Here is a 25,483-nt window from a genome sequence, read left to right on the forward strand (position 1 = left end):
GGCAGAGATGGAACGGCTCGGAAATCTGAGGCGTCGCCCTTTTGATTTTCCTTTTTTTTTTTGCGGGGGCGTCCCCCTTTCGATTCTACAAGCACTCACTCACCCAAAAAGAAAGAAAATGTTGAATTGAATGGCGGAACAGGAAGGGTCACACTTTAATTGCTTGCATTCCTCTCTGAAAGAAAAATACCAGTAGAGCGAATATATAGAGGCAGGGCCTGGTTAACAGAGCAACAGTAGTTCGTCTCCCTCCAACCAACCCTAGTTGGATGGACCTGTCCAAGTATGTGGCTAATCTCATACTCTTCTTCCGTAGGTATGTCCCCAATTCCTTCCGGATGATTCCATGTTCTCCCAAACTAAAACGAGGAAGGACTTGGATCATCTTTCTGCTGCATTGTTTTGATTCCAAATTTAGACCGTTCATCCGGAGAGGATGGACGGCCGTGCTTGCACCATAGGCCCCGATGTCAAGGACAAGTGGGGGAAGCCAGAAAGAAAGAAAAAACTCGTTTCTTTGACAACCCCCTAACCCTTGCGGCTTGTGTCGTCTCGTCCCCTTCTTTGCCTGCTAACCGGTTCCGCGTCTCAGGCTCCGGATCCGGGCGTTCCGTGCGATGGGTGGCGGCGCCGGCGCGGAGGAGGAGCTCACGGCGCAGGAGACGGCGCTCTATGACCGACAGATCCGCGTCTGGGGCGTCGACGCCCAGAAGAGGTACCCCAGCTCCTGCTTCTTTTTAGTTTCTTTTACCGCATCTCTGTATTTCTGTTGGGTTGATTTGACTCGAAAGTTCCGTGTGTGTTTGGTCTTTCTTGCGATTTTGAAACAAAGATTTTCAACCTTCGGCCGACTTTCTTTTTTCTCCTGTTATGACTATCGATTTCCCCTGATTTGTTTGATGCTTCGGTACAATTTTGGACTTTTTTGCCCATGTTATGTGTGACATTAGTTTTCAGTTAATTTCTGTCTTTATACGGGGTTTCGGTTCCTTTTGTAGCATTTTTTTTTTGGATGCATGCGTCTGCTATTAGCTGACTGTTGTCTTTGTGTTGCTTGGTACAGACTAAGTAAAGCACATGTGCTTGTGTGCGGCGTCAACGGTACTACTATTGAGGTGGGTATACTGCATTTTACCTGTATAATGGGTCTCCTATTGATAGCATTGGAGTTAGGGTTCAAGTGCTATGGTAGCAACTACTGTTATTCTTTACAGCCCACCTGCCCATGTTAATTGTTGCTTCTACCTTGTTAATACTTGCTTAATTAGTTCGCTGCTGTTACACAATCTACCCATTGTTTGCAGTATTGAACCTTTCCTTGTGAACTCTGGCAAAGGCGACTAGCATTTGCCTGTTGAACTGGTGTTCATTATATTGTATCACTCAAGTGAATGCACTACAACTCGCTCATTTAAACTGTCTATGTGATGGTCCCTTTGTGGTCATAGTAAGAACTAATTTTTTTTATTTGCTAGATAGAAAGAACTAAATTTCAATTTAATGTTCCTTTATTTCTGATGGCATATTTATGACTTTGCTTCCCCCCTGTCATCTCATGTCCATCCTGTCAAAGTGCACTGGTTTTCCAAATAGGGGCCCCCATTCTTCTTGACATCAATCTAACTTCTGATATAATATCTACAGTTTTGTGGTATAATATTTACACTTTTGTGAAAGCAAGCGCATACTCTAAAGTCAATTTCTCCCCTACTGTGCAGTTCTGCAAGAATATTGTTCTAGCAGGAGTTGGTAGTTTATCCTTGATGGATGATCACGTAGTCACGGAGGATGATCTCAATTCAAACTTCCTAATTCCACATGATGAGAGTATCTATGGTGGTAGATCACGAGCTGACGTTTGCTGCCAGTCCCTAAAAGATTTCAATCCAATGGTCCGAGTTGATGTTGCAAAAGGTCAGGTGTACAGTTTGGTGCGGTTTTTATTACTTTGGATGTTAGATTGAAGAATTATATATTGTATAGATTCACCATGTCTTTGATACTCCGCTTGTTTGTTATTCCTACTTTGATGGTTTCCTCCAAAGTTACTGGCAGGGGTGTTCAGATTTTTTTTTTGCACTGATAATGCTGCTATAGTTCAGAAAGTTGTGCAAAAAAGATAATTTAAATGATAGGAACAATCAGTCGTTGTTGTAACTAGCATATTTGGTTCTCTAATAGAAATATTTAACCCCTGGCCATAAAAATGTGAGATTCCTTGCAGTATTGATTCTAAATGTTCTAACTATTATGTTATTTCGTCCAGGTGATCCTTCACTAATTGATGGAGAATTCATTGACAAGTTTGACATTATTGTAGTTAGCTGCGCATCTCTTAAAACCAAGGTGCAGATTCTTCACTGAAGTAGTATTATCACCACCTTTTGTGACTTTTGGAATTTAAATTTCTAGATCCAGTTCACTTGTGCTGTTTCTTATTCTCACTGTTTGTTGCATCTGTGTTATGTTTCTAGTTGTTTATTAACGACAACTGCCGGAAGAGAAACAAGCATATTGCCTTCTACTCGATAGAGTGCAAGGATTCCTGTGGTGAAATATTTGTTGATCTGCAGAACCATAGCTATGTTCAGGTGCGTACCCCCATGTAAGAAGATGTGACATATACTCTGTAGATCCATGTGACATATACTCTGTAGATCCATCAATTAACAGTTGCATTTCATTCATTGTTCACAAGTCAGAACAAGTATGGCATCCCTTACAAGTATTCCTGCACAAATGCCTGCAATTGCTCAATGTTCAGTCTATTATAGTTGTCGTCGCTAATAAGAAATACACTTGCATGCATGTACTTTGCGTGCTGCAATAGTGATTTCTTTCTTGTCTGCTCTGTAGTTCATATGATTGTGTAACTCATTTTGTTCCTTATCTTTCTCTTCACTCCAATAAAAGGTTTGTCTGCCATCCATAGCAAGCATGGGCATTCAGCTAGTCTGCGTTGTTTTAAATTTTGTAACTCTAGGATTTCAGTGAAGTTATCTTGGGCCACACCTACTCGAATTTTCAAGATAGACGTTAGGGTGGGCACATTCTGCAGTGGATTACGAACAAAGTTGCCATGCTATGGTGCTTAAAGTGTAGCACAGTACACATACCGAAGCTTGGACCAGTATCAGTTTTATACGTACCACTTATGGTTCAATCACTATGGTCCATGGTGATTTAATCTTTTATGCTTTCCAAACTACGATCATTAGTGGCACTTTTTTTTTTGCTTCAATTCATTCTTCAAATTGCATGTTCAATTTTTTCAGAAGAAGCCTGGAGGAGATCCTAAACAGCAGGAGTTGGCATATCCTAGCCTGCAGGTATGGAAGTTAAGTTCAATTTTTATTGCAGGTTCTTTTTTGAGATAAACTCTTTCAGTAGTCATACACTCTTGTTTTGCATTTCTCAAGTTGGTGATTCTTGTTCTGACATATGTGTGTCTGGGGAGTATTTGTATGCAACTGAAACAAGTTTCACGATACACAGAAGCAATTGGATAAAACATGCTGATATTTTCTACGATAAAATAATAGTTTGCCGTGACAACAAAGAATAAAGAAAATTGTAATGTTGTTCCTCCAACAAATGCAGATATATCTTTTTCCTTATTAGTTCAGATGTATCTGCATTTGTTGGAGGTAGCTTTGTTATTTTTCTTTTTTGTATTACCTCCGCACTTCTGTAAATTGCTGGTACACAACATGAATTCTGCAATTGACATTAGAAATGCATGTTATTATTTTGTTCTGATTATGTGGTTGTTACCACTTAAAAATTGGTCCAGTCTGTTATAGTAATTATGATGCTACATTACTACTCTCCTTTAGTTGAATCATGCACTATTACTGGAATACCTGCATGTGATTTACTTCCAGAATCTTATATCACACACTTTTGGATGCTACAGTTGGCAAATATGACAGTTTCAATTCCAATGACTGCAACCATACACCACTGCTGGAACCTGCATATGATTTGCCCAAGGAATCAATATCACACCTGTGACAAATATTACAATACAAGTTGTATTGACTGCATTTTCATTTGTTTTTTTTATACAGGAAGCTATTGATGTGCCCTGGAAGAGTCTGCCCAAAAAAACAACTAAATTGCATTTCGCCATGAGAGGTGATGACCCGAAAACATAAGATACTGTTCCAAAGGCTTATCTTGTTGGAACTGAAAAGGGGTGTTTCATTTCTTTTTTGGCATTTTTCCTGGGCAATATCTGGCAAAAACTTGAACATGTGAAATCTCATAAAATAGAAGCATTGAATTTCAAATAAATAGACATTCACATATGTAGGGGGTGGGCATGTTCTCTATATCGCTGCAAAAATTGAGATCAATGTCATTATGACGCAGGGAAAGGACAAATATTTACTGTATCAGGTCAAACTCAATGGCTCTTTCACTAAGTATTTTCTTTTCCATATCTCACGAAGCGAATGAGCTTGCTCTTGATATTTTGCAGACATAGAATAACACCTCATATGTCAGCTGGCTTTCCGGGATTTTTGTTAGAACTAAGTAAACAATTACTACTGATTTGCATGTTCTCTTGATCTGCCATACAAAACCCTTTTGATTGCTACAAATCCTTATTTTTCTTCTCTTGGTTTTTTAACTATCAGAATATGTTGTTTTCAGTCTTGGAACGTTATGAATTATCTGAAGGGCGTGAACCTGGCGAGACATCACTTTCTGATCTGCCTGCAGTTTTGGCTCTGAGGAAGGACATGTGTGATAGAATGGTATAGCTGTTGTTGTTGTGTCGTACTTTGTGTCTCGTTCCTCCAGGTATTTTACATGCTATAATAACTGCAGTCTTTAAATGAGTCTCAAATTCCTACGGCTCTACTGGAACGGCTTGTGGCAGCTGGAAAGAAGGAACATCCTCCTGTATGTGCAATCCTTGGTGGCATTCTTGGTCAGGTAGGTGCCAATGTTTCATCACTTAATCTCATGTCATAAGAGATACTATTTCATTATTTTCCGTTTATTCTACTGTTTGGGTTTTGTTATAGCTTGGAAAATAAGTTAAGTATTCATAAATCACTTGCTTTCTCACACCGCAGAACATAATAGCTCTCAACAAGAAATATAGTCATCTCAAGTATTTATGGCATTAAGTCACTATGTGAAAGCAGATGACACTTTGAACTTCTTAGCTAGTAATCTCTAGTGCAGGAAAAACATATGGACCATTTTCCTTGTAAGATGCATTTATTCTTGCTTTTTAGTACCAACTAGATTTTTTGTGCTATGCATAGATGAAACTGCTAAATGTCCACTACTAATTAAAAACCTTGTTAGACCAGCAATCAAACCAATGAATCGGTGTTCCAACAGCTGAACCAGTGATCCGTGGCTTGGTTTCCAAAACAATGATTCACAGATGTCTTGATAGATCTTGAAATTGCATTAATAAACCACGTGGGGAAGCTAGTTGTATTTGAAAATTTCCACATGCATTGTTTGAAAATATAAATTAGAAAAACACAATTGAGATTAAAATTAAAGAGACCAGAGGGAAATAATTCCTTGGCTTATTTTTATAGAAGAATTTGTGAGTATGAACTGAAGTTGCGAGCTTGGAGGCTTGAATCCAGGCAGGCTAGCACACATCAGTCCATGCTAAAGATCCTGGCTATGCCATGGTTCTCCAAACGCAATTGATATAACGTTTCCTGAAACATCTAGAAAAATCGCCAGTCCAAAAAGAACACTAGAATTCTTTGATGTTTTAACTGAAAAAAAAAGCTGCAAGCTGTGAATTTTATTCCTTCGTAGCCTTCTTATAACTCGAATACTTTGTTCAACATACTGCTTATAACTATGTAATTTTTTTTTTTGATCCAACAGGAGGTGATTAAGTCTATATCTTGTAAGGGAGATCCGGTCAAGAATTTCTTTTATTTTGACGCCGCCGATGGTAAAGGGGTCATGGAGGACATCCCCCCAACTCCCGCAGACTAAACGACTTACTGCCAAACACTCATTCTACCTGGCTCCCTGATAATCGTCCCTATTCATTAGTGTTGAACATGTGAAAACTCTAGATTAGTGGCTGATGCAGTAAGCTTATACCTGGCATTGTAGCCGTGGCATCAAGCTTTGGCATTGAACAAACAATTGACATTCTCCACCAAACAATTCCATAGGTCAAGTCAGAGAGATTTTCATGTTTATTGAGTGACGAAATGCTTGGTTTCTGCTTGCCCTTTGCCCCATATTTGGTGAAGTTATTGAAAATTACAAAAATGTCATGTGACAGTGAAGGCCCCTGCAGGCATTTCATGTCTGTTTGCTGTAATCGGTGCACCCGCCATTTCATCACTGTAACATTGGGTGTCGTCTACAATTCTGCGGAAAAAGCTCAAACATAATACAGGTACATAGATGTCTGTTCGGAAAACGAATGCCCCTTGGCAATGTGCACATGTATTCCTAGCCCCAGGACAAGCCACTCTTGAATTTTTACTGTTTCATGTTTGACCAGTGCTAGGAATCAGCTGACTGATGCTTCTCCACCGTCTTATCTGCTTAAGCGAAAATCTGAAACATCCAATAATGGCAACAGAAAACCCTTACGTAACATTTTTTTGTGTGTGCGTAACCTTGCTTGCAACATTTTTTCATGGTGAGTAAAAGTTGCAAAAATAGAAAAACATTGTACTCCCTCCTAGGAGTCTACTTGCTTATGTTAGGAAGCGCGTTGTGGAAGATGAGCAAATCGTCGCAATGCGCCGAGAATAGATTATGTGGTCTGGTTCTGCCCGGCCTGGTTATTACCAGCCAAACTCTCCTGTTCCTCGGCGATGCGGTCCAGCTCTGCTGCGTAGGCGTACCCTATCGCCGGCACCACGAGGCACAGCAGCAAGTCCAGCACGCCGAGGAGCGCATCTCCCGTGTTATGGACATTGTAGCTTAGGACTCCAACCTTGAGCATGAACAGCTGCATTCCAAGGCAGACTAGGATGCCAGACCACTGCAAGTAGGGGAAGATCAGATCGTTAAGTTTATTGTGGCTGTAAACGTGCGTAGTACTGTATGTGTCTGCTAGGACTTTGTCAATGAAATACGGAGTAAAACAGTATGTATTTACCCTGAAAGCGGTGGCGCAGGCGCGATTAGAGCGGGGGGAGTGGCTTGACAGGCGGCGGGGTACTGCAGCGGCGGTGGCCCGAGGCTGAGGCTGAGGCCGACCTTCTTCTAGCAGGCAGTACCAGACATATTCTCGCTCCTCCGACGGTTGTGCGCCGTCTGCTGTCATTGCTACTAGCTAGAGAACTCGATCCTGCGACCTAGTAGCTAGGTGTCCTTCGCACCAAACGTGGATTTGATTTAGCCGGCGACTAGGGCGGCCTGCGTACGTGTATGTATTGAGACGATACTAGGGGACTGTAGGATCCCAATCTGAATCGGTGACGGGCCTAGTTTGGAACTTTGGATGAGTCAGGCCTTCCTCCTCTCTGTTTCTCAGAATAGGCTTTGGGGATCCGGATGGCCGGCCTGATGCTTGATCAGCAAATTGGATGCCACTAGCTAGGTGATCATCGACTTGGATTGTGTTGCGGTGACTAAGGTTCACTATACATGATGATCGAAGATCGATGGAATGACTCTTATAGTCTTTGTCTAAGCAAAATTAAAAACTCTTATTATAGTTTTATCTAAGCAAAACAAAAATAAAACTATAAGTTGCCACGTAATATGATGACACGAATTCTCATTGTCTCAAAACAGGAGTGACTTGCTCAATGTGTATATACCAATCAAGGTTGGACATCTCTTAGTTTCCAACCGGGCTTCCACCCCTTTCCATTGCATTCAACGGAAATACCAAGTTCGAATTACAATACAACGAAGAAAGGGGGGTAGGAGTGTAGAACGGTAGAGAGGGAGAGAGATTAGCGGAATATGTTGGATATATTATTGCGCCTCATGGGCGAGTATATATAGGCGTACAAGGATCATCTTGGAGTGCAAGATAAGACAAGACACGAGATCTATCTCTATCCTAGACTACCTAAACCGTACATATACTCTAACACTCCCCCGCAGTCGTAGCGGGAGCGTCGTGAACAACATGAACGACGTGGACGGTCAGACTGGAGATAAACCGAAGTGGACCCCAGAAGGTTGACACTCCCCCGCAGTCGTAGCGGGAGCGTCGTGGACGGTGTCGCGTCGCGGATGCTTGGACTGTAGAAGAAGAAGCCGATGTGCTCATGCGAGGTGATAGCCCTTTGTGCCGATGTCGAGGTAGCCGAGAGCGTGGGTGCTGCAACCTTGGTCGGGGTAGCCGCGCGAGGGGATGCCGTGGTCGATGTCGTGGTCGGGTGCCGGTGTCGAGGTAGCCGCACATGAAGCCGCAAGCGCATAGTGCGCGAGGAGAGTGACGGAGACGCGTCGAGGCAGTCGTGGAGGTTGTCGATGCCAAAGTCGATGCAGTCCGAGCCGTCGAGGACGAGGTGCTGCCCTAGTTTTGTCAGAACTAGGCGCACGTCGGGGACGAAGGCATACTCCGGTTTTGCCAGAACCGAGTACCCAAAGACGAAGTCGGCGACGCGGTCGAGGCAGTCGTAGAAGAGTCGATGCCGATGAAGACGTTGTCGAAGCCGATGAAGACGAGGCGCTGGCCCGAGCTTGCCAGGCTCGGGGACGCGTCGGGGACGAAGGCACGCGTCGATGTTGCCAATACCGGGCGTGCGAGGGAAGGGACCATCATGGACCGCGAGGTCGTGGTGGACAGAGACGTAGAAGGCGGCGAAACCAGCGGTGACCAGGAGTGACCATGCTGGATGCCTAGACTGTAGAGGTGGTCGGCGAGGCCTGCGACGACCAGAGTGGTCATGCAGGGTACCTGTGGAGTTCGGCGGCGGTACTCGAAGTTGGCGAGGAGGAACCCGGCGGCTTGACGTAGACCTTGCGCTGACGGTGGCGACCTGCGCCGATGGGGCGGCGCGGTAGTAGCCTGGAACGTCGGTGCGCGGGGACGGCGAAGTAGACTGTGTGTGGCGATGTCTGGACCCGAGGGGCCGGCGTAGCTGCAGGGCGCGAGTCGATGCAGCGGCGGGAGGCCACCAGCAACGTACACGCCTTGGACGGCGCATCGGAGGCCGGTAGCATGGACCAAAGGCGGCGGCGCTACGGCCCGAAGGGGCGACGCAGCGGCAGCCCGTAGCTCGATCGGTGGTACGCGCGTGCTCGGGGATGTGCTTGGCGGAGACATGCGCGCGGTCGGTTGATCAGACCGACGGCGGCGCTACGCGCGCCATGGCGTGGACGACGCGCATATCGGAGTTGATTGCGGCGTTGTCAGTGTAGTCCTGGGCGATGACGGCGAAGACGGACAGGCGATGAAGACCGTGCAGGCGAGGGCGGCCGGCTGCGACGCAAACGGCGTCCCATGTGCATCGCGTGCAGCCGTGCCCCACGGTAGATGGAGGCGGGCCGGCCGAGGCGGAGACGACGCGGGCGAGCCGGCCGCGGCAGCCTACCGAGGCAGGCGCTGCAGCCAGCCAGCGAATCGACCGCGGTGGCCGGCGTAGGGCGCATGATGGGGAAAAGTCGGTGCAGTGTCGATGCCGAGGTTGGAGTAGAGGCGCGTGGTGACGGCGGCGGTGGGCGACTCAATCCGATCTATGATCGGCAAAACCAAAAAAGAAAACGCCGGTCGACCGACCAGCGGAGCAAAAAAAAAATCTACGGATTGAAAAAAAAAAGACTCGACGGCAGCGGATCAACGGATCGGCGGACGAACCCTCATACGGGTTGCGCAACCCTCGGAGTAGATAATGGAGATCGACCTCCCCGGGGGCGGCGCAGCGCGGAAGCTTGGGCGGCGGCTAGGTTAGGATCGACGCCGCTCTGATACCATGTAGAACGATAGAGAGGGAGAGAGATTGACAGAATATGTTGGATATATTATTAAGCCTCATGGACGAGTATGTATAGGCGTACAGGGATCATCTTGAAATGCAAGACAAGACACGAGATCTATCTCTATCCTAGACTACCTAAACCGTAGGTATACTCTAACAAGGAGGAAGGAAGCGAGTTGGTGCAATATCAGGAAACCCACTGCGGATAACATTCACTATGGGGTGAAGACCTGATATCACAAACCAAAACTCAGTCACAAGTTTCACAGGGAATTACACATGCCTAAGGGAGTTTAACAGTTTCCAAAAGACGACAGGAGACTAACAGGAACAAAAACCACATCAAGTTTTGAGATACTCCAGGTCTCCGACAGTCCAACAGCTTCAAGGGGCATCTCTTAGTTGTCTCACTGATCTCTCTAAAAATTTAGACCAACATCGAACCATCTTAATTCTCACCTCTCGTCATATATACAGGCATATAACCTACAAGCTGCAGTATCATTGTAAAAGATTACACATGTTTTGGAGACTCACGGTCATGGTTGATGGTATGCTCATCACGGTTACCCTCTCTGAATCAGAATTATGTAGGATCATGTTACAGCTACACGAAACTTTCCCCAGGAATCGTGACATGAAAAAACCACGGAGAAACAACCAGTCCATGAATTGCCTCGTTACTGTGCCGAAAACGCAAGTTCTTGCATCATCGTATTTTACAGCTACATAGACACCACATCCTATCCCCAGCACGTGACGCTTCCCCTGAATAAGCACATTGTAAAGGAGAACCTGGCAATAATAACGCAAGGGTTATATATACTTGCAAAGGTTTCCTCTGAAAATTAAAGACAATAACCAAGAAAATGTAGTTCTGTTTCTTTCAAGTAACTTAGCAAGTGAACTTTCAAGAAAACTTGAGGAAGTATGCAATACTATACAGAAATAACGAAATTGTATTGAACATGCAGGCTTCACATTTCTGGCAGCATGCCACGGAGATTGGATATAATAGTTTCCACGTCACCTAAGGGGCTAAGAGCCTGAGATTAAGAACTTTCAGGTTCCTACAACATTTTAACAAATTCAACTACCAATATTTTACCTAGTTGTGGAATCAAGGTCTAAAGGAATCTCATTTAACATTGACACTAGCTACAATGTGCACTTTTTTAGGCAAACTGAAAGGTCTACCGCCAACACATAATTCTGTAACCTTGTTTTTCAAAATAAATGCAGAGAATTCCACATTATTTATTCAACACTAACTACAGAATCTACAACTGATGTCAACTCCTAAATAAACACAACACAATGATGCATGTGCCACAATGTAAGTCATATGTGACCATTCTACCAATGGTCTTTACCTCCCATAAACATTTAGGAGATATAGATGAAGATAGGCTCTAGTGTATACTGGTGCGGAAAAAAAAAAATTCATCCAACCAGGACATAAAGGTAAAGAAATAATCAACACTAACACATATACTCTTGAATCAAGTACTACATATACATAAATTAACAGTCAAAAGCATATCGAACTATGGAACTAACAGTTAACAATATCTAAAGCCAAGTGAAAGCTCAAAATACAAGCAAAATAAAGAAGTGATCAAACACCGCATAAAACATGAATTGGGGAATCAGAATCCACCGGAACTGTAAGTAGAAGTAACTGAGTGAAAGAAAACAAACCGGTCAGATCAACTCAGAGCACCATTCACCTCCTTGTGCAATCAGTCAGATTTGATGCAGGTGTCAGTCCAACACCTACCAAAGAAATGAACTTACGATCAGAAATTCAGGATATTAACCTCATCATGCATAGAAGCAAGGAGCACCAACAATTTCATACCTATATGTCAGAGCCTGTACGACAACCCTGTTTCAACAACAAGAACATGTCAACGTAAAAGAAACTTCCATAAATATAATGAACACGATGAGAAAAAATGGTTTACCATGACCCAAGAATAGATGTGACCAGCCAACACTATAAGTCCAAGTGCAAGGAAAAATAGTGCACGGCTGTCCATTGTCATTACTAAGGGTGCTGACGGTGATGGAGGGTTGAGTGAAGAGGTGGGCGGTTCAATTGGTTTTGAAATGAGGAAGAAGACATATAGAACAAAGATTGAAAAACACAAGAACGTGAAGCGTCCAACATGACGGCTAAAGCTCTTCTCGTATCTGTAAGTTCCGAACAAACCACAGAGAAGAGCAATAGTCCCGAATATCCATACTGTGGCAAATACACCAATGATATAGCATAGATACTCAGAAGGCATTAGAGACTGGACTGAAAGCAAGATTGTCAACCCGACGACTAAAGCAAGGGTTAAGTATGTTTGCAGCTTGTCCCAGTTGTTATCACCCAGCTGGAAGTGAAAATAAATAATTAAAATGGCTATTTACTTAAAGAAGGGTTCGAAGTATTAATAACACTAACATACTAACATATGCAAATATAAGAAACATCATAAGATTCTAACTATCCAAATGAAAGGACAAAATTGATCGTACTGTCCATACATGTTCAACCACTTGAAGAAATTATTTTTCTCCAGTGTGAAACTAGATAACATCACAAGTAGATAGATTACAGAGACAAACAAAATATCATGAAACCCTGTAACTTACTAGTAGCTATTTTTCTAGCTGTAAGCAGAAAAGAACCAGAAAAGAAGACTGGCTGATCTTGATAACCGTGCAAAAAACACATAGATAGTGCCAGTGCAAGCTTTCTTAGAGCAGTGTAGCGAATTACTCTAGATGAGATTAACATAACTAAATAGTCCCAAGATAGCAGCTGAACGGCTGAACCCATCCACAATTAGAGATGCTATCAGCAATACCTGTGCCCTGATAATTCCGCTGCTGCTGTCCTGCTCAGCTTTCTCAGAATTTTCTTCTTCAGAAAGTAAACTAAGGGTAGTAATGGACACATCATCGAGGGAAATTTTCATGTTCATTGCCCTGTCTATCAGTAACCTCTTAATCTCATTACCCAGAGCCTGAAATTTGAGGGAGGGGGATCAGAAAATTGTAAGCACCCCCACACAATATCTCGTGCCGAACATAATGGGCATGCCTATAGAATGCATAGGGTGAACCCTACCTCTCTGTGTGCTAATAGCTGACCAGCATTGTACTCAGCAACAACAGCTGTGAGTACTACATGGATGATTGATGCTAAGACCCTCTTGTTGAAATTCTGCCCCTGCCTTGTAAGGACACGGACACCAATTTTCACCTGCCCAGATAGATTCATAGATAAGATAAAGATATCAAAGATATGAGAAGAAATCATGTGTTCTATCAGCGGCACAAGAAACTGGGGAGCGTAAAACCACATGGCATGAACAATCAGCATGATAAATATAGCTTAAATTACCTCGTAAAACTTCAATATATATATATATATATATATATATATATAAAGTAACATGGAATAAAAAAATAACTTACCAAGAGGAATATGCTGCAATAAAAAAAAGGGACTGCCAATCTTTAGTTTTTTATGTTCTGTGCACGAGAATACATTTTCAGAAGTCAAAAAAGGACGGTCAGGTTATTAGCAGACTGAAACTTACGTAGCAACAAGTTAAAACAGACCTATTCATAACAATAGCTGGTCCAACATGTTCATCTATCAGCCGAAACAAGCATGGTAGATGAATTCCCATAAAATCCATCATGTGAACAGCAGTAATGCACTAATACCACCACCTTATGAACACTCCAAAAGAATGTAATGACATGACTGAACACCAAGATACCACGTATGGATATTGGTTGGTCCACAAACTGCAAAATGAACCTTTTTTTTTGTTTAACTTCTCGCAGCAATGAAAAACACACCAGCAGCGGCAGTCAGACTGTCAGAGAAGTACTAACGGCAATACTTTGAAACAAACAAACAACAATGGTGTTGCCTGATATTTTATAGAAGTAAACATACATGTAAACTGAGAGAGACGCAACCAGAACTGAAAGTTTTAATAGTCTACAACTCAAGATACAAATCTTTACACGGAAATTTAAGAGCACATACTCCAAATCACAGAAAAATGATAACATAGGTCAAGATGAATTATATTTACCATTCGGAAGTCCTTGCTCTTAGAAATACTCTCAAAAAAATGAGGACGAGCCCGGATATCATAAACCGTTGGCCTTTCAGACCTTGAAGACGTAAAGTGAATCCCTTCAGGGTGTACCTGGATGTATGTAATAAAAGTTGTGCACAAGTTACTCCAGTTTTCTGCATAGGCTCCATTCTGAGCTGTGTGCCAATGGAAAAGTACTATGATAAGGTGAATTCCTTAAATCTTAATAACAATCCCGAGTCTGTGACTTGATCTATATGGAAGTCTGACAGGTTTGCCACTAATTAGATTATCAGTGGTTGGAGAAAGGCATCTCAGGCTCTCATAACAAATGGAGCTAAGCTCTCTCTCAAAAAAAAAAAAATCATGTGGCAAATGTTTCAGAAGTGATGACTAGGGAAAATATGATCAGCAACTTTAATGGCAAGGTGTGCAGAGCTTGCTTGCGTTCCATCCTCACAAAACTAGTATCTCACTACCAGTTTAGGAACAATATATCAACAATCATCTAAGAAAATTACAGAAAGCTCTACATACCTCCAGCTGAGCCACAGGCATTGAAGTCCCAACTGTCGTTACTTCCGGGGTGTTTGTGTCCAATGGAATGTGTGGCTGCTGCGGTGTAAGCGGTTCGTTCAGAGATGTTCATGCCTCTCCGCCGTCTGCTACACACCGGCGGTCACTCCAATTGAAGAAATTAGCTCCAAACCACCCACGCCTATGAAGTGCGTCCTCCTCTTCTTTAATCCTCAGTCTTAATTTCTCCCATTTCACCTCGTCATTTTCCCTGCCCTCCCTCCAGAGGTCCTGCACGTTCTGTTCCTGCATTGTCACTGCAAACAATATTGTAATCAGTAGTGGGTTTAAGGTGGGATCCTTTTTTTTCTGACCAGTATGGAAGTTACATTGTTTAGTTGAACAAAGATATGCCAATACATAACCAGCATTTGGTTTTCTGTACAGTTCTAGAATTTCTAAAACAGAACAAGCTTTTCTATACCAGCAATATCATCTGTACATGTACACCAAGGCCATCCACACATAGAACTGAGATTTGGCCAATCAACTTTAGCGAAACAAATTTTCGTGGAAATATGATATTGAAAATCCTTTACAACATTAACAAGTATGAAGAATATTCTGACAAAGGAAAATGTTACTGATGTCAATACAAACATACTGAGCTCAACCAAACCACAGAATATTGGAACAATGATTCATCAACAGCTTAGAGAAGGTATATCATGCAAACATAAGATGGTTCGATTCACGAGTCAGATTCTATTGACAGATTCGGCAATCAAAGTACGGTCCTAAATGACACGACTCACGACAGATGATTAGATGATAGTATATATACAGCAAATCCCCGGTACGATTTTCAAACAGTGGCTAGAGTTATGCGCTCACGTCACATCAGACCACAGTGGAATATCATAACTCGATACAGATAATAGTTTGCATGTGAACCAGACTTCAACAAACAAACGTATTCGCAGTATCGTTTCCCAATTAACATTCCAGTACATCACGAAACTATATATCAAGCACTTGCGAAATCCCCAACAGGCAATACGAGGGGAACTGAAACAGCATGCGAGTTTAATTTTTTTTGTCATGCGTAGAATACTCCACCATTCCTCGGGTACAATCATCAATCAATCAAGTTTAATTGACGAACAACCTACCTAGGTCAAACCACCGTACCTTAAAGGAAAATCCCCGAGCTGTGATGGATTCATGGATTACGGGACGGGGAGGCGAGCGATACTGGAAGGCGGGAGGGGGGAGGAAGGCGAGGATACCCGGAGGAGGATCCGGCGGGGAGGGCCGGCAGAGAAATCCAAGCACGAAGGAGGAGGTCGCTCGCTGCCGCGGCTTTCCCCTAAACCCTCGCCGACTCTGCTTCTGGCGCGCCGGTGCTGCTCACGGAGAACAATATCCGTCTGGATGTTGCGCGTACAGCCCTGTCTCTGCCTCCTGCGCTGGGTCTGCGCCGGCGCTGCTTCGCAGGGGAGGAGGATGGTCGCCGGCTCGCCGCGCTCCTCGCTGCAGAAGGAGAGGAGAGCCGGCCGCGAGCAGCGAGTGGCTTCGGCCTCGGGGCGAAATGCCTTTCGGAACGAAAAGAAACACCGAAACGAAGGGAATTGGGCTAATAGATAGGGGCCCAACATGATTGAAGAGGCTTAGCCAGCCGAAATAACACGCATGGGCTGAAATGCTGAATCACTTTCCAACTGGCCTTCTTGCAGAGGTACCGCATTCTCGATAGGTGTGGTAGCACTATACCTGGTAAATCCTATACACCGCCCGTTGCAGCGTCAGACGTCCTTGCCACATACCTCTCTTAGGAGTGTGTGCCTTCCTTGGGCCGGATGGAGGCCGCCAACGAAGAATACGAAAAAGTTGGGTTCTTAGTGTTAGGGGTGCGGATGTGGGTGGGGTCTCGTCGTTGACACTTAGGGCTAAGGGTGCGGGGTATCACCGGCGCTGGAGGAAGGGGAGATTGAGAGGGATGGTCAGCTGGGGGTGGCGGACCGAACAAGGTGGCAGCGAGGCGACGACGACCACATGGGAATGGGAGACCGCGGTTAGGCCGGCGAGGGACGAGCGAGTGGAGGGGCAAGAGGAGAAGGTCGGTTGTAGTGGCATCTCGTCGAGCAAGAGGATAAGGAAGAAGACTAGGAAGAAGAAGAAGAACGGCATTGTGAAGATGGTGGGCCTCGACCCATGGTGCGGCGGGTGCGATGTCTCCTTCGGCGCCGCAGTGGGCGGTGTACAAGCGCACTACCTTGAGTCAGTCTGGAAAAAGCTCAATGCTAAAAATATAGGCCCAAAACCGGCACAACCCAATTGTTAGGCCTAAGCCCACCCAAACAAATACAATATTCCGATCAGCATTGCGACAGGCCTTCGCTGTAGCTCGCCATTCCCCGAGTTGAAGCCAACCTGACCCGACCCGGCCTTAGGGATAGAAATGAGGGTCCGAACTCGACTTGATGGTATGATCCGACCCATGCTTGGGATTTTTTTGCTCTCTATTTCTAAAAATGTCCTAGTACTTTTTCTAGAAGTCAAACAATCGTAAATACCATCAAATCTTTAGAAAAACATCAACAACTATCAAGGACAAGCTTAATATAGTTTGACTTTTAAAAAGTTTTTTTTTTAGCAACCACATATTTTAGAAAATCAAATTACATAAGTAAAAAAAGTGGAAACTAGCAGACACACCAGGAGAAAGCGGGTGCCCTAAAAACTCTGCACAAAACTATTTCCACTGTTTCCTGCACTCACCGGCCGCTGCCAAACTCTAATACCATCTATACGCGTGTTGGAAGATACGCCGAGCCTCCACCATTGTCAGTTCCAAAAGAGCATCATCGCCAACGATGCTTTGTGAGTTAGTGAACATGCCTGCTACAAGCAGGAAGGCCCATGTCGATGTGGCACATCGACCGAGGGACATCCCCGTGCTACCTTGGACCAAGATCATTTGCATCCCCATCGACAAAGTCGATGAATAAAGACAGATCCACCACCCATGGACCAACATCCTTGCTCTAGAGCATTCACCTCGACCGGCCCCCTGCGCTGCCGTAGGATAACAACGAACGCCGGCGACACGCTGAGAAACATATCTCGGCAGATCTAAAGAAATACGAGAAGACCAAGCCGTCGATCCGAAGGGTCGACAAGCACACAATGCCTTCAATTCCGATATGCCGATGCGAAGGTCAGTGTTAGTGTGGGAATAATATTTGTTCAAGTCTGTATCTTTTATGTGGTTCTATGATGTTTTTATGCAAACGTCGATTGCATATTACTTCACCTATATTGGCTCATAGGGCTGCACTTTGATGTAATGATGATGGTTGGAAGGAACGAAATGGTAGAAACTGTTTTCCAATACTTTGAGTTGCAGTAGAGGTGTTTATGTCGGGGACCAATAAACTAACTGCTATGGTGCACTAGTAGGAAAAAGCTCATCTGTGGCGCACCTAAAACCATATTTATTCTGTGGCGTATGGCTGGTGCGCCACAGAAATCTCGCCACAAAAATAAGAATTATGTGGCGCACCTGCCCATGCGCCAAAAGAAGTCTTATTTCTGTGGCGCACCAGGCAAGGTGCGCCACAGAAAGAGAAAGTCCTATTTCTGTGGCGCACCGGCGGGTGGTGCGCCACATAATTTTTTTTTATTTTAAAAAATGGCGACCAGATCTAGATCTAGATCTGGGGTCGCCAGATTTTTTTTTAAGTTGCTGGAGGTCGCCAGAGGTGGGTGGGTTGGTGGGGTGGGGTGGGATGGGAGGTGGGTGGAGGAGGAGGTCGGCCGAAGGTGGGTGGAGGAGGAGGAGGCCGTCCGGATTGGGTGGAGGAGGAGGAGGCCGACTGGAGGTGGAGGGGGAGGATAAGTGAAGGTCGCCGGAGGAGGAGGATGAGGAGGTCGCCGGGTGGAGGAGAGTAGGGAGAAGAAGTGGAGGAGAGGAGGAGAAGTGGAGGAGGAGAAGGAGAAGTGGAGAAGTGGAGGAGAGAAGGAGAAGTGGAAAGTGAAGTGTAGCAGAGGAGGAGGGCGCCAGAAAATTCAAAATTCCGAGCTTAATTCTGTGGCGCATGGGCAGCTCCATGCGCCACAGATTTTTTTTTTTCGAATTTTATATTTTTGCAGTAATTTTTTTTGATTTTGCCGTATCTTTTTACTCTTTTTGAATTTTACGATTCTAAAAATTGTCCAACTGGACAAGCCTGGGTAAATTCGGATGTAGAATTTTCTCCCGGTCATTTTGATATATTGTGCGTTTTTTCGAGTTCGTATGCAACCACAAATTCATTTTGATGATTTTGCAATGCAATTTTGTAAAAAAGTTGAAATTCATATTTGTTAATTTTCAGGGGTACTAGATGACATAATACATGAGCACCTCGAAAGATTTTATTTTTTTAAATTTCTATCTATGTCTTTTGTATTTTACAGAGCTAAAAAGGCGATCCACGCGGGGGTGGGGGGGGGGGGGGGGGGGGTGGTGTTGCGTGGGAGCAAAAAAAACTTTTGTGGCGCATGGAAATCATTTGCGCCATAGAAACGTGTATTTTCTATTGCGCACCATCCCACATGCGCCACATAAAGTCTTATTTTTGTGGCGACCCAGGGTGGTGCGCCACAACCACAGAAATAGTGAAACCAATGGTTGGGGGTGAGGTCCACCTTATTTCTGTGGCATATATGAGTGAGATGCACTACAAAAGTATGCTATTTCTGTGGCGCACATTGTCTGGTGCGCCACAAAAATAAATTATATGGCGCACGCAAAACTGGTGCGCCACAGAGCAGCATCCATCTATAAGCCTTTTTCTACTAGTGGTGGGCCATTTATGTCTTAATAATTTCTATACTTACTCATGAAAATGGTTCTAGGACCATCATAAGGGATGTATTTTTGCTCATATCTATGGCCTCACCGACCCGGAGCGGTGGCCGCACGGCAAATTACTGCGGCTGCCACATGCCAAATTGGGCCCAATCATCGAGGGAGGAGGTAGAGGGGGGGGGGGGGGGAAGGATATGGCCGACATTTCGTTGTACCGGTCAGAAGCGCCGCTAGTTGGAGTTGGGGTGCCGACGGTTGGCGGAGGAAGAGGAGGAAATGGATGTGGGTGCCGCATCCATCCCCTCAGCCCCGTTTATATACGGTGTTCGTGGGCCGCTATGGGTTAACTGCATCATGTTGAGCCACTTTTTTGGACCAAAACTGAAAAAGGCGATGCGGACGGGATGGTGTGTGTGTTAGAGATGCTACTTCTGCTACCGGGCTTCGGGGGACTCCTGACTTCCTGAGACGAAAAGGGAGAATTAACCTACCGCGGAGGTATTTTGGTACCATCGATGAGAGGAGGTATTTTGGATTTTTGGTACCATCGATATCGAGAGCGTCCTTGATGCACGTGCATGTATAAACTCAAAAACAGAACTCAACTTTTGGAAAACAACATCAAGAGCGCCCTCTGTATAATCAGGCCAGTCGACGATATGGTAGCTCTCATTATATGGATAGAGTACAACAGGGCGCGGCGGCCGGGCTTGGAGGTAGGTGGGGTGCGGCGGCCGGCGCAACAGCAAGCTGGGGTTCGGGTGCGGCGGTGGGAAAGCAGGCGGCGCGAGCTGCGGTGCGGTGGTTGCTTTGCTCCGTCCGTAAGAAAAAGATAAGAATTGGAGGAAGATGGTGGGTCCCACAGGACACGCGTCTGTGGCACACGGCGGAGGATTAGAGCGCTGTTCCCCCGGGGAACGTCAGCATTTTCCATTTTAGTACCATCGATCGAGAGGAGGTATTTTGGATTTTTGGTACCATCGATCGAGAGCATCCTTGATGCACGTGCATGTGTAAACTCAAAAACAGAACTCAACTTTTGGAAAACAACATCAAGAGCGCCCTCTGTATAATCAGGCCGATCGACGATATGATAGCTCTCATTACATGGATAGAGTACAACATGTCATCGGTGCATAGATCCCTAGCGTTGGGATGTTTCGATGCGTCTTTCGGAAGCCGTCGGGCCTTGTTCTCTCCCTCCGCGGACTATCGCCTGCTGCCATCGCCAAGGCCAAGGTGGGCGGCAGGAGGCAGATCAGTACGCAGAACACGACCCACGCCACATCTTCTCCGTTCCTGCACGGATGCTTGGTCACGAACACGCACACAAAAGCCGCCATTGCAAGGCCAGAGACGCAGCCGAAGCACTGCAGCAAAGGGAATCACAAGTAAAGTGTACATAATTGATCGCCTGAAATTAGCACGGAGATGCATCTAGATGTTTACAGGTACGTACCCTCAACGCGATCTTGAAAGCACGATCGTTCTCGTGCGTCGGTGCATCGGCTTCCTCCGCGGCGGCCGGGATTGGGGCCGGAGGCGGAGGCCGCCCTTCTTCTAGCAAGCTGCAGAGGAGATCTTCGTGCTCCATGGCAAGCTAGGCCTAGAGCTTTTTCTTTTCGGTCTCCTAGGACACGACAAGACCAAATTGACATTTGAAATACTCCCTCCGTCACGTAATAGGTGTCGTAGGGCTAGTGTAAAACAGTTTTTGCAATTGAACCCTTAGTATTTCGAAAACATCACGATCGAATCCCAAATCGTATCTCCCAAGATCGCGTGCGCGGGCTCGCTGTAGCAGGCTCCCGCCGGCGGATCGCGCGCCCGTGATGACGCCGGAGTTCCGCGCCCCGTGCAGCCTGGCAGCGGGGGACTCCCGCGGTCGATGTCGCAGGCTCCCGCCGGCGGATCGCGCCGCCCTGATGCCGCCCCGCGTAGCCTGATGCCGCCGAAATTCCGCGCCGCCGCCGGAGCTTCACGCGCCGCACACCTTGGTGCCGCCGGAGTCCCGCGAGCCTCGCAGCTTGACGCCGGCGGAGTCCCGCGCGCCTCGCAGCCTGACGCCGGCGGAGTCCCGCGCCCCTCGCAGCCTGGTACCGGCGGAGTCCCTCGCCCCTCGCTGCCTGGTGCCGGCGGAGTCCCGCACCCCTCGCTGGCTGGAGCAAGCGGCTCACCCGGTGGAGCTCATAGGCTCACGCCGGCGGGCTGGCGACCTCCCACCCTTCGCGCCGGCGACCTCTCGCAGACGGGCGCCACTGGAGCTCGAGGAGTGGAGGTGGAAGATCCCGAAGCTGGTGGAGTGAAGGCGGGCGATCTTGCAGTCGTGGATGTCGAAGACCAGCACCTTCTCGTGCAGGTACCCCATTCTTGGCATAATCCTGAAGTTGTTGGAGCTCAACTTGGAGTTTCATCCTAGTAGATCCGGAGATACTGTAATAACCTGCAGATTGTACATGTACTCATCATATGTTTCAGCAACAATGAACACCATTATCTGAAAGTACTCCTTACTGTATTATCTGAAAGTACACATTACTTTGTCAGCAAAAATGCACACCATTTTCTGAAAGTGGTAATGCTGCAAACTCCACCTGAAATTGCGAGAGAGAAAGCAGCTCTCCTTGCGATAATGCTGTCACCCAGCTTCCTGAAATCAGCTCTGTAGGATTGCAGCCCTTCCAGGCAATGAACAATCAGGGCTGAATAGCCCCTGAAGGAGAATGCATTTCTAATCAACTACACTTGCTCTGCTGGCTAGTTAGGTCCGCTTGTAGAAACAGACGACATTTGCAGAACACCACACCAATATTTCACTTCAGTTCTTTTCATCTTCACCTATTGGATTGAGATGGTTTCATTTTCAGTATTCACCAGATGTGGTAGCTTCCAGGTTATGTCCAGCCGACATTGGTACTCCTGTTTGGAATAGAAAAGCAAATGCAAACAAGATCATATACTGCTACAGATTTATAATGCCTTTTCTTGATCCTATGATAGCAAATTCAGAAATTCATATACTGTAACTATCACTTAACAAATTCAGAAATTCATATACTGTAACTATCACTTAACAAATTCAGAAATTCATATACTGTAACTATCACTTAACAAATTCAGAAATTCATATACTGTAACTATCACTTAACAAATTCAGAAATTCATATACTGTAACTATCACTTAACAAATTCAGAAATTCATATACTGTGGCTCCAAAAAGTAAAACAAGATCATGCTTTCTTTTTTTGGCATAATCATTTTATTTATAGCATTGTTGCATTTGTTTTGGAGTATTCTTTATAGCATGAATATTTTTGTAGGATATGGTCAAGGGAACAAGAGGGGTACAAGATAACAAGAGAAAGAGAATAAACAACAAGACGAGACTCCAATATGATGATCCATTAATTCTCTCCAATGAGTAAGTTCCAATTCTTTTTGTGATTTTTGAAGGAGTTCGATGCTCATGTGGACTAAATTTAATCTTCTCTCTGCACAGCTATATGAATGAACAAATTGATGGCGGCAAACTATATATGCTTGTTTCCAAGAGGAAGAAAGCACCTCTTAGTGCAAAAGATGTGTGGAGATACAGCAAAATGCGCCAAGAGGACATCTTCTCCAAACCTTTGATCCATATGAGACTGGGATTCCCTCGGATGAGAGTACATTGTGATAAGATGCAAGAGCAACAAAGAGGCAAGGATGCTATCATTGATCTCAATTTGAGCCCATCACATCAGATGCTAGAACAGAACAGAGTGAACAATGTTGTCATTGATCTCAATTTGAGCCCATCACATCAGATGCAAGTGCACGAGAGAGGCAAGGATATTGTCATTGATCTCAATTTGAGCCCGTCACAACAGATGCAAGTGAAGGACAGAGGCAAAGGTGATGAGACGATGCTAGAGCATGACAGAGGCAAGGGTGATGAGACGATGCTAGAGCAGGACAGAGGCAAGGGTGATGAGACGATGCTAGAGCAGGACAGCGGCAAGGGTGATGAGACGATGCTGGAGAAGGACAGAGGCAAGGGTGATGAGACGATGCTGGAGCAGGACAGATGCAAGGGTGATGAGACGATGCTGGAGAAGGACAGATGCAAGGGTGATGAGACGATGGTGGAGAAGGACAGAGGCAAGGGTGATGAGACGATGCTGGAGCAGGACAGATGCAAGGGTGATGAGACGATGCTGGAGAAGGACAGAGGCAAGGGTGATGAGACGATGCTGGAGAAGGACAGAGGCAAGGGTGATGAGACGATGCTGGAGCAGGACAGAGGCAAGGGTGATGAGACGATGCTGGAGCAGGACAGAGGCAAGGGTGATGAGACGATGTTGGAGAAGGACAGAGGTAAAGAACTGAGAGATGAGGAAAGATATGGTCTTTATTTGCCTTAGAAGTAATCAGAAGAAGAGATGGAGGTTTTACGAAAGAGGATAAGCAACTCATAGCAGAAATGCTCAACACAAGTATACGAATAGTCGAAAGGGTGTGGAACTTAGGCAAGAATCAGATTGCAGAAGGGAAACGAAGAGTTGATGTTTCGAACCAAAAGAAGGGTCATGTTGGCCGTAAGAGAATAGATTTGGGCCTCTCGAGGGTACCGACAATCCCGCTGAATAAAAGGAGGACGATCCGATCTTTAGCGAAGGCCCTAGGTGTTAACCGCACAACCTTACACCGAAGGTTTAAGTGGGGTGAGCTGAATCGACACACTAACACCCTGAAGCCGTTGTTGACTAAAACAAACAAGGTCCAAAGAATGAAATTCTGCCTCGCTATGCTCAATGAGAACTCTTTGCCATCTCCCGAGCCAACATTCAAGGTTATGGACGACATGGTCCACATAGATGAGAAATGGTTCATTCTGAGTAGGGTGAAGAACACATACTACCTGCTCCCCAAAGAACCTAAACCCTTGCGCACAGTGAAGAACAAGAACAACATCGCCAAAGTGATGTTCTTAACTGCGGTTGCTAGGCCGAGGTATAGTGAAGGTGACATAGTCACGTTTGATGGCAAGATTGGAACTTGGGCATTTGTAAAGGAAATTCCAGCTGCTAAAAAAAAGTAAGAACAGAGAAAAGGGGACAATCGAGGTAAAACCCATAAAAGTTACCCGAGATGTCATGAAGAACTATCTCTGCGAGCTAGTGATTCCTGCCATCCAGGACAAGTGGCCTGATGAGGATGTAGGAAGAACAATCTTCATCCAGCAGGACAATGCCAAACCTCATGTCCTCCCTAATGATGAGGGTTTCCGACAGACCGTAGCACAGACTGATTTGGACATCAAGTTGTTGCAGCAACCTCCAAACAGTCCGGACCTAAATGCTCTAGATCTAGGCTTCTTTAGGTCTCTGGAGTCTCACACCGATACAAGAGCACCAAACAATATTCGAGAGTTGATAGAAGGTGTGGAGGAAGAATATAATAACTACGAGGTCGACAAACTCTCTCGAACCTTCGTGACACTCCAATCATGTATGATTGGGGTGATGGAAAAAGGAGGAGGGATAGACTATGAAATCTCTCACATGAATAAGAACCGCCTCCAGGCAGAAGGTAGTCTAGGAATCCCTCTAACTATCTCGGCGGAGCTACTTGTAAAAACTAAAGACCTTATCAAAGCAGCAGAGGTAAAGATTCAGATAGACTAATTTGAATTTCAAATCTAACTAGTGTTGCTCATACAATTTATTTTTCGAAATTAATGCAGGTGCAAGCTAAGCAACAATCAGCGCCCATTCCTAAAATTAAGCAGCGAAACTCCCATTCCTAGGACACGACAAGACCAAATTGACATTTGAAATACGGAGTAGAAAACACACCAAACTTTGTAGATTACCGGACCAAATTGGAAGCGGTTCGGAAGCTATGTCGGAGTCGAGCTACTGGAGGCATGACGTGTGCTTAGTAATCACCCAGGTGGGCCTATCGCCCTATCCCAATATGCTACGGGCGATGCCCATTTAAGGCATCTCCAACGAGGCGGCATCCCTTTGCATGGGTCTAAAGAAATCTATCGTGTGCCAGTTTGCGTCGGGTGGCTCCAGTATTTTTTTTTGATTATGCATTTTTGCAACATAAA

The 25,483-nt window shown here is 45.3% G+C and overlaps 2 protein-coding genes across 3 annotated transcripts; one reads left to right on the forward strand and one right to left on the reverse strand.

Annotated features, from left to right (window-relative positions):
• Positions 1-200: 200 nt before the first annotated feature.
• On the forward strand, positions 201-6,285 carry LOC127323464 (SUMO-activating enzyme subunit 1A). Its single transcript, XM_051351604.2, has 11 exons — positions 201-316; positions 593-715; positions 1,064-1,115; positions 1,719-1,914; positions 2,267-2,346; positions 2,475-2,591; positions 3,276-3,329; positions 4,071-4,137; positions 4,660-4,763; positions 4,837-4,944; positions 5,875-6,285. The coding sequence occupies exons 1-11, from the start codon at positions 270-272 to the stop codon at positions 5,986-5,988; spliced, it is 1,062 nt and encodes a 353-aa protein (XP_051207564.1). The 5' UTR covers positions 201-269; the 3' UTR covers positions 5,989-6,285.
• A 4,060-nt stretch (positions 6,286-10,345) lies between these two features.
• LOC127323433 (uncharacterized) lies at positions 10,346-16,121 on the reverse strand. Of its 2 annotated transcripts, XR_007865707.2 has the most exons (9): positions 15,820-16,121; positions 14,552-14,847; positions 14,009-14,125; positions 13,024-13,158; positions 12,761-12,919; positions 11,867-12,283; positions 11,761-11,787; positions 11,601-11,675; positions 10,346-10,694 (listed from the first exon to the last, which is right to left on the reverse strand). XR_007865707.2 is itself a non-coding variant. In XM_051351571.2 (8 exons), the coding sequence occupies exons 2-7, from the start codon at positions 14,570-14,572 to the stop codon at positions 11,761-11,763; spliced, it is 876 nt and encodes a 291-aa protein (XP_051207531.1). In that variant the 5' UTR covers positions 14,573-14,847; positions 15,820-16,121; the 3' UTR covers positions 10,346-10,694; positions 11,720-11,760. The 2 variants fall into 2 exon arrangements, 1 of the variants encoding a protein (XP_051207531.1); XM_051351571.2 differs by lacking the exon at positions 11,601-11,675 and having other exon boundaries at positions 11,720-11,787.
• Positions 16,122-25,483: the final 9,362 nt, after the last annotated feature.

Source organism: Lolium perenne, chromosome 2 (assembly GCF_019359855.2).
Source record: "Lolium perenne isolate Kyuss_39 chromosome 2, Kyuss_2.0, whole genome shotgun sequence".
NCBI classification, from domain to species: Eukaryota; Viridiplantae; Streptophyta; class Magnoliopsida; order Poales; family Poaceae; genus Lolium; species Lolium perenne.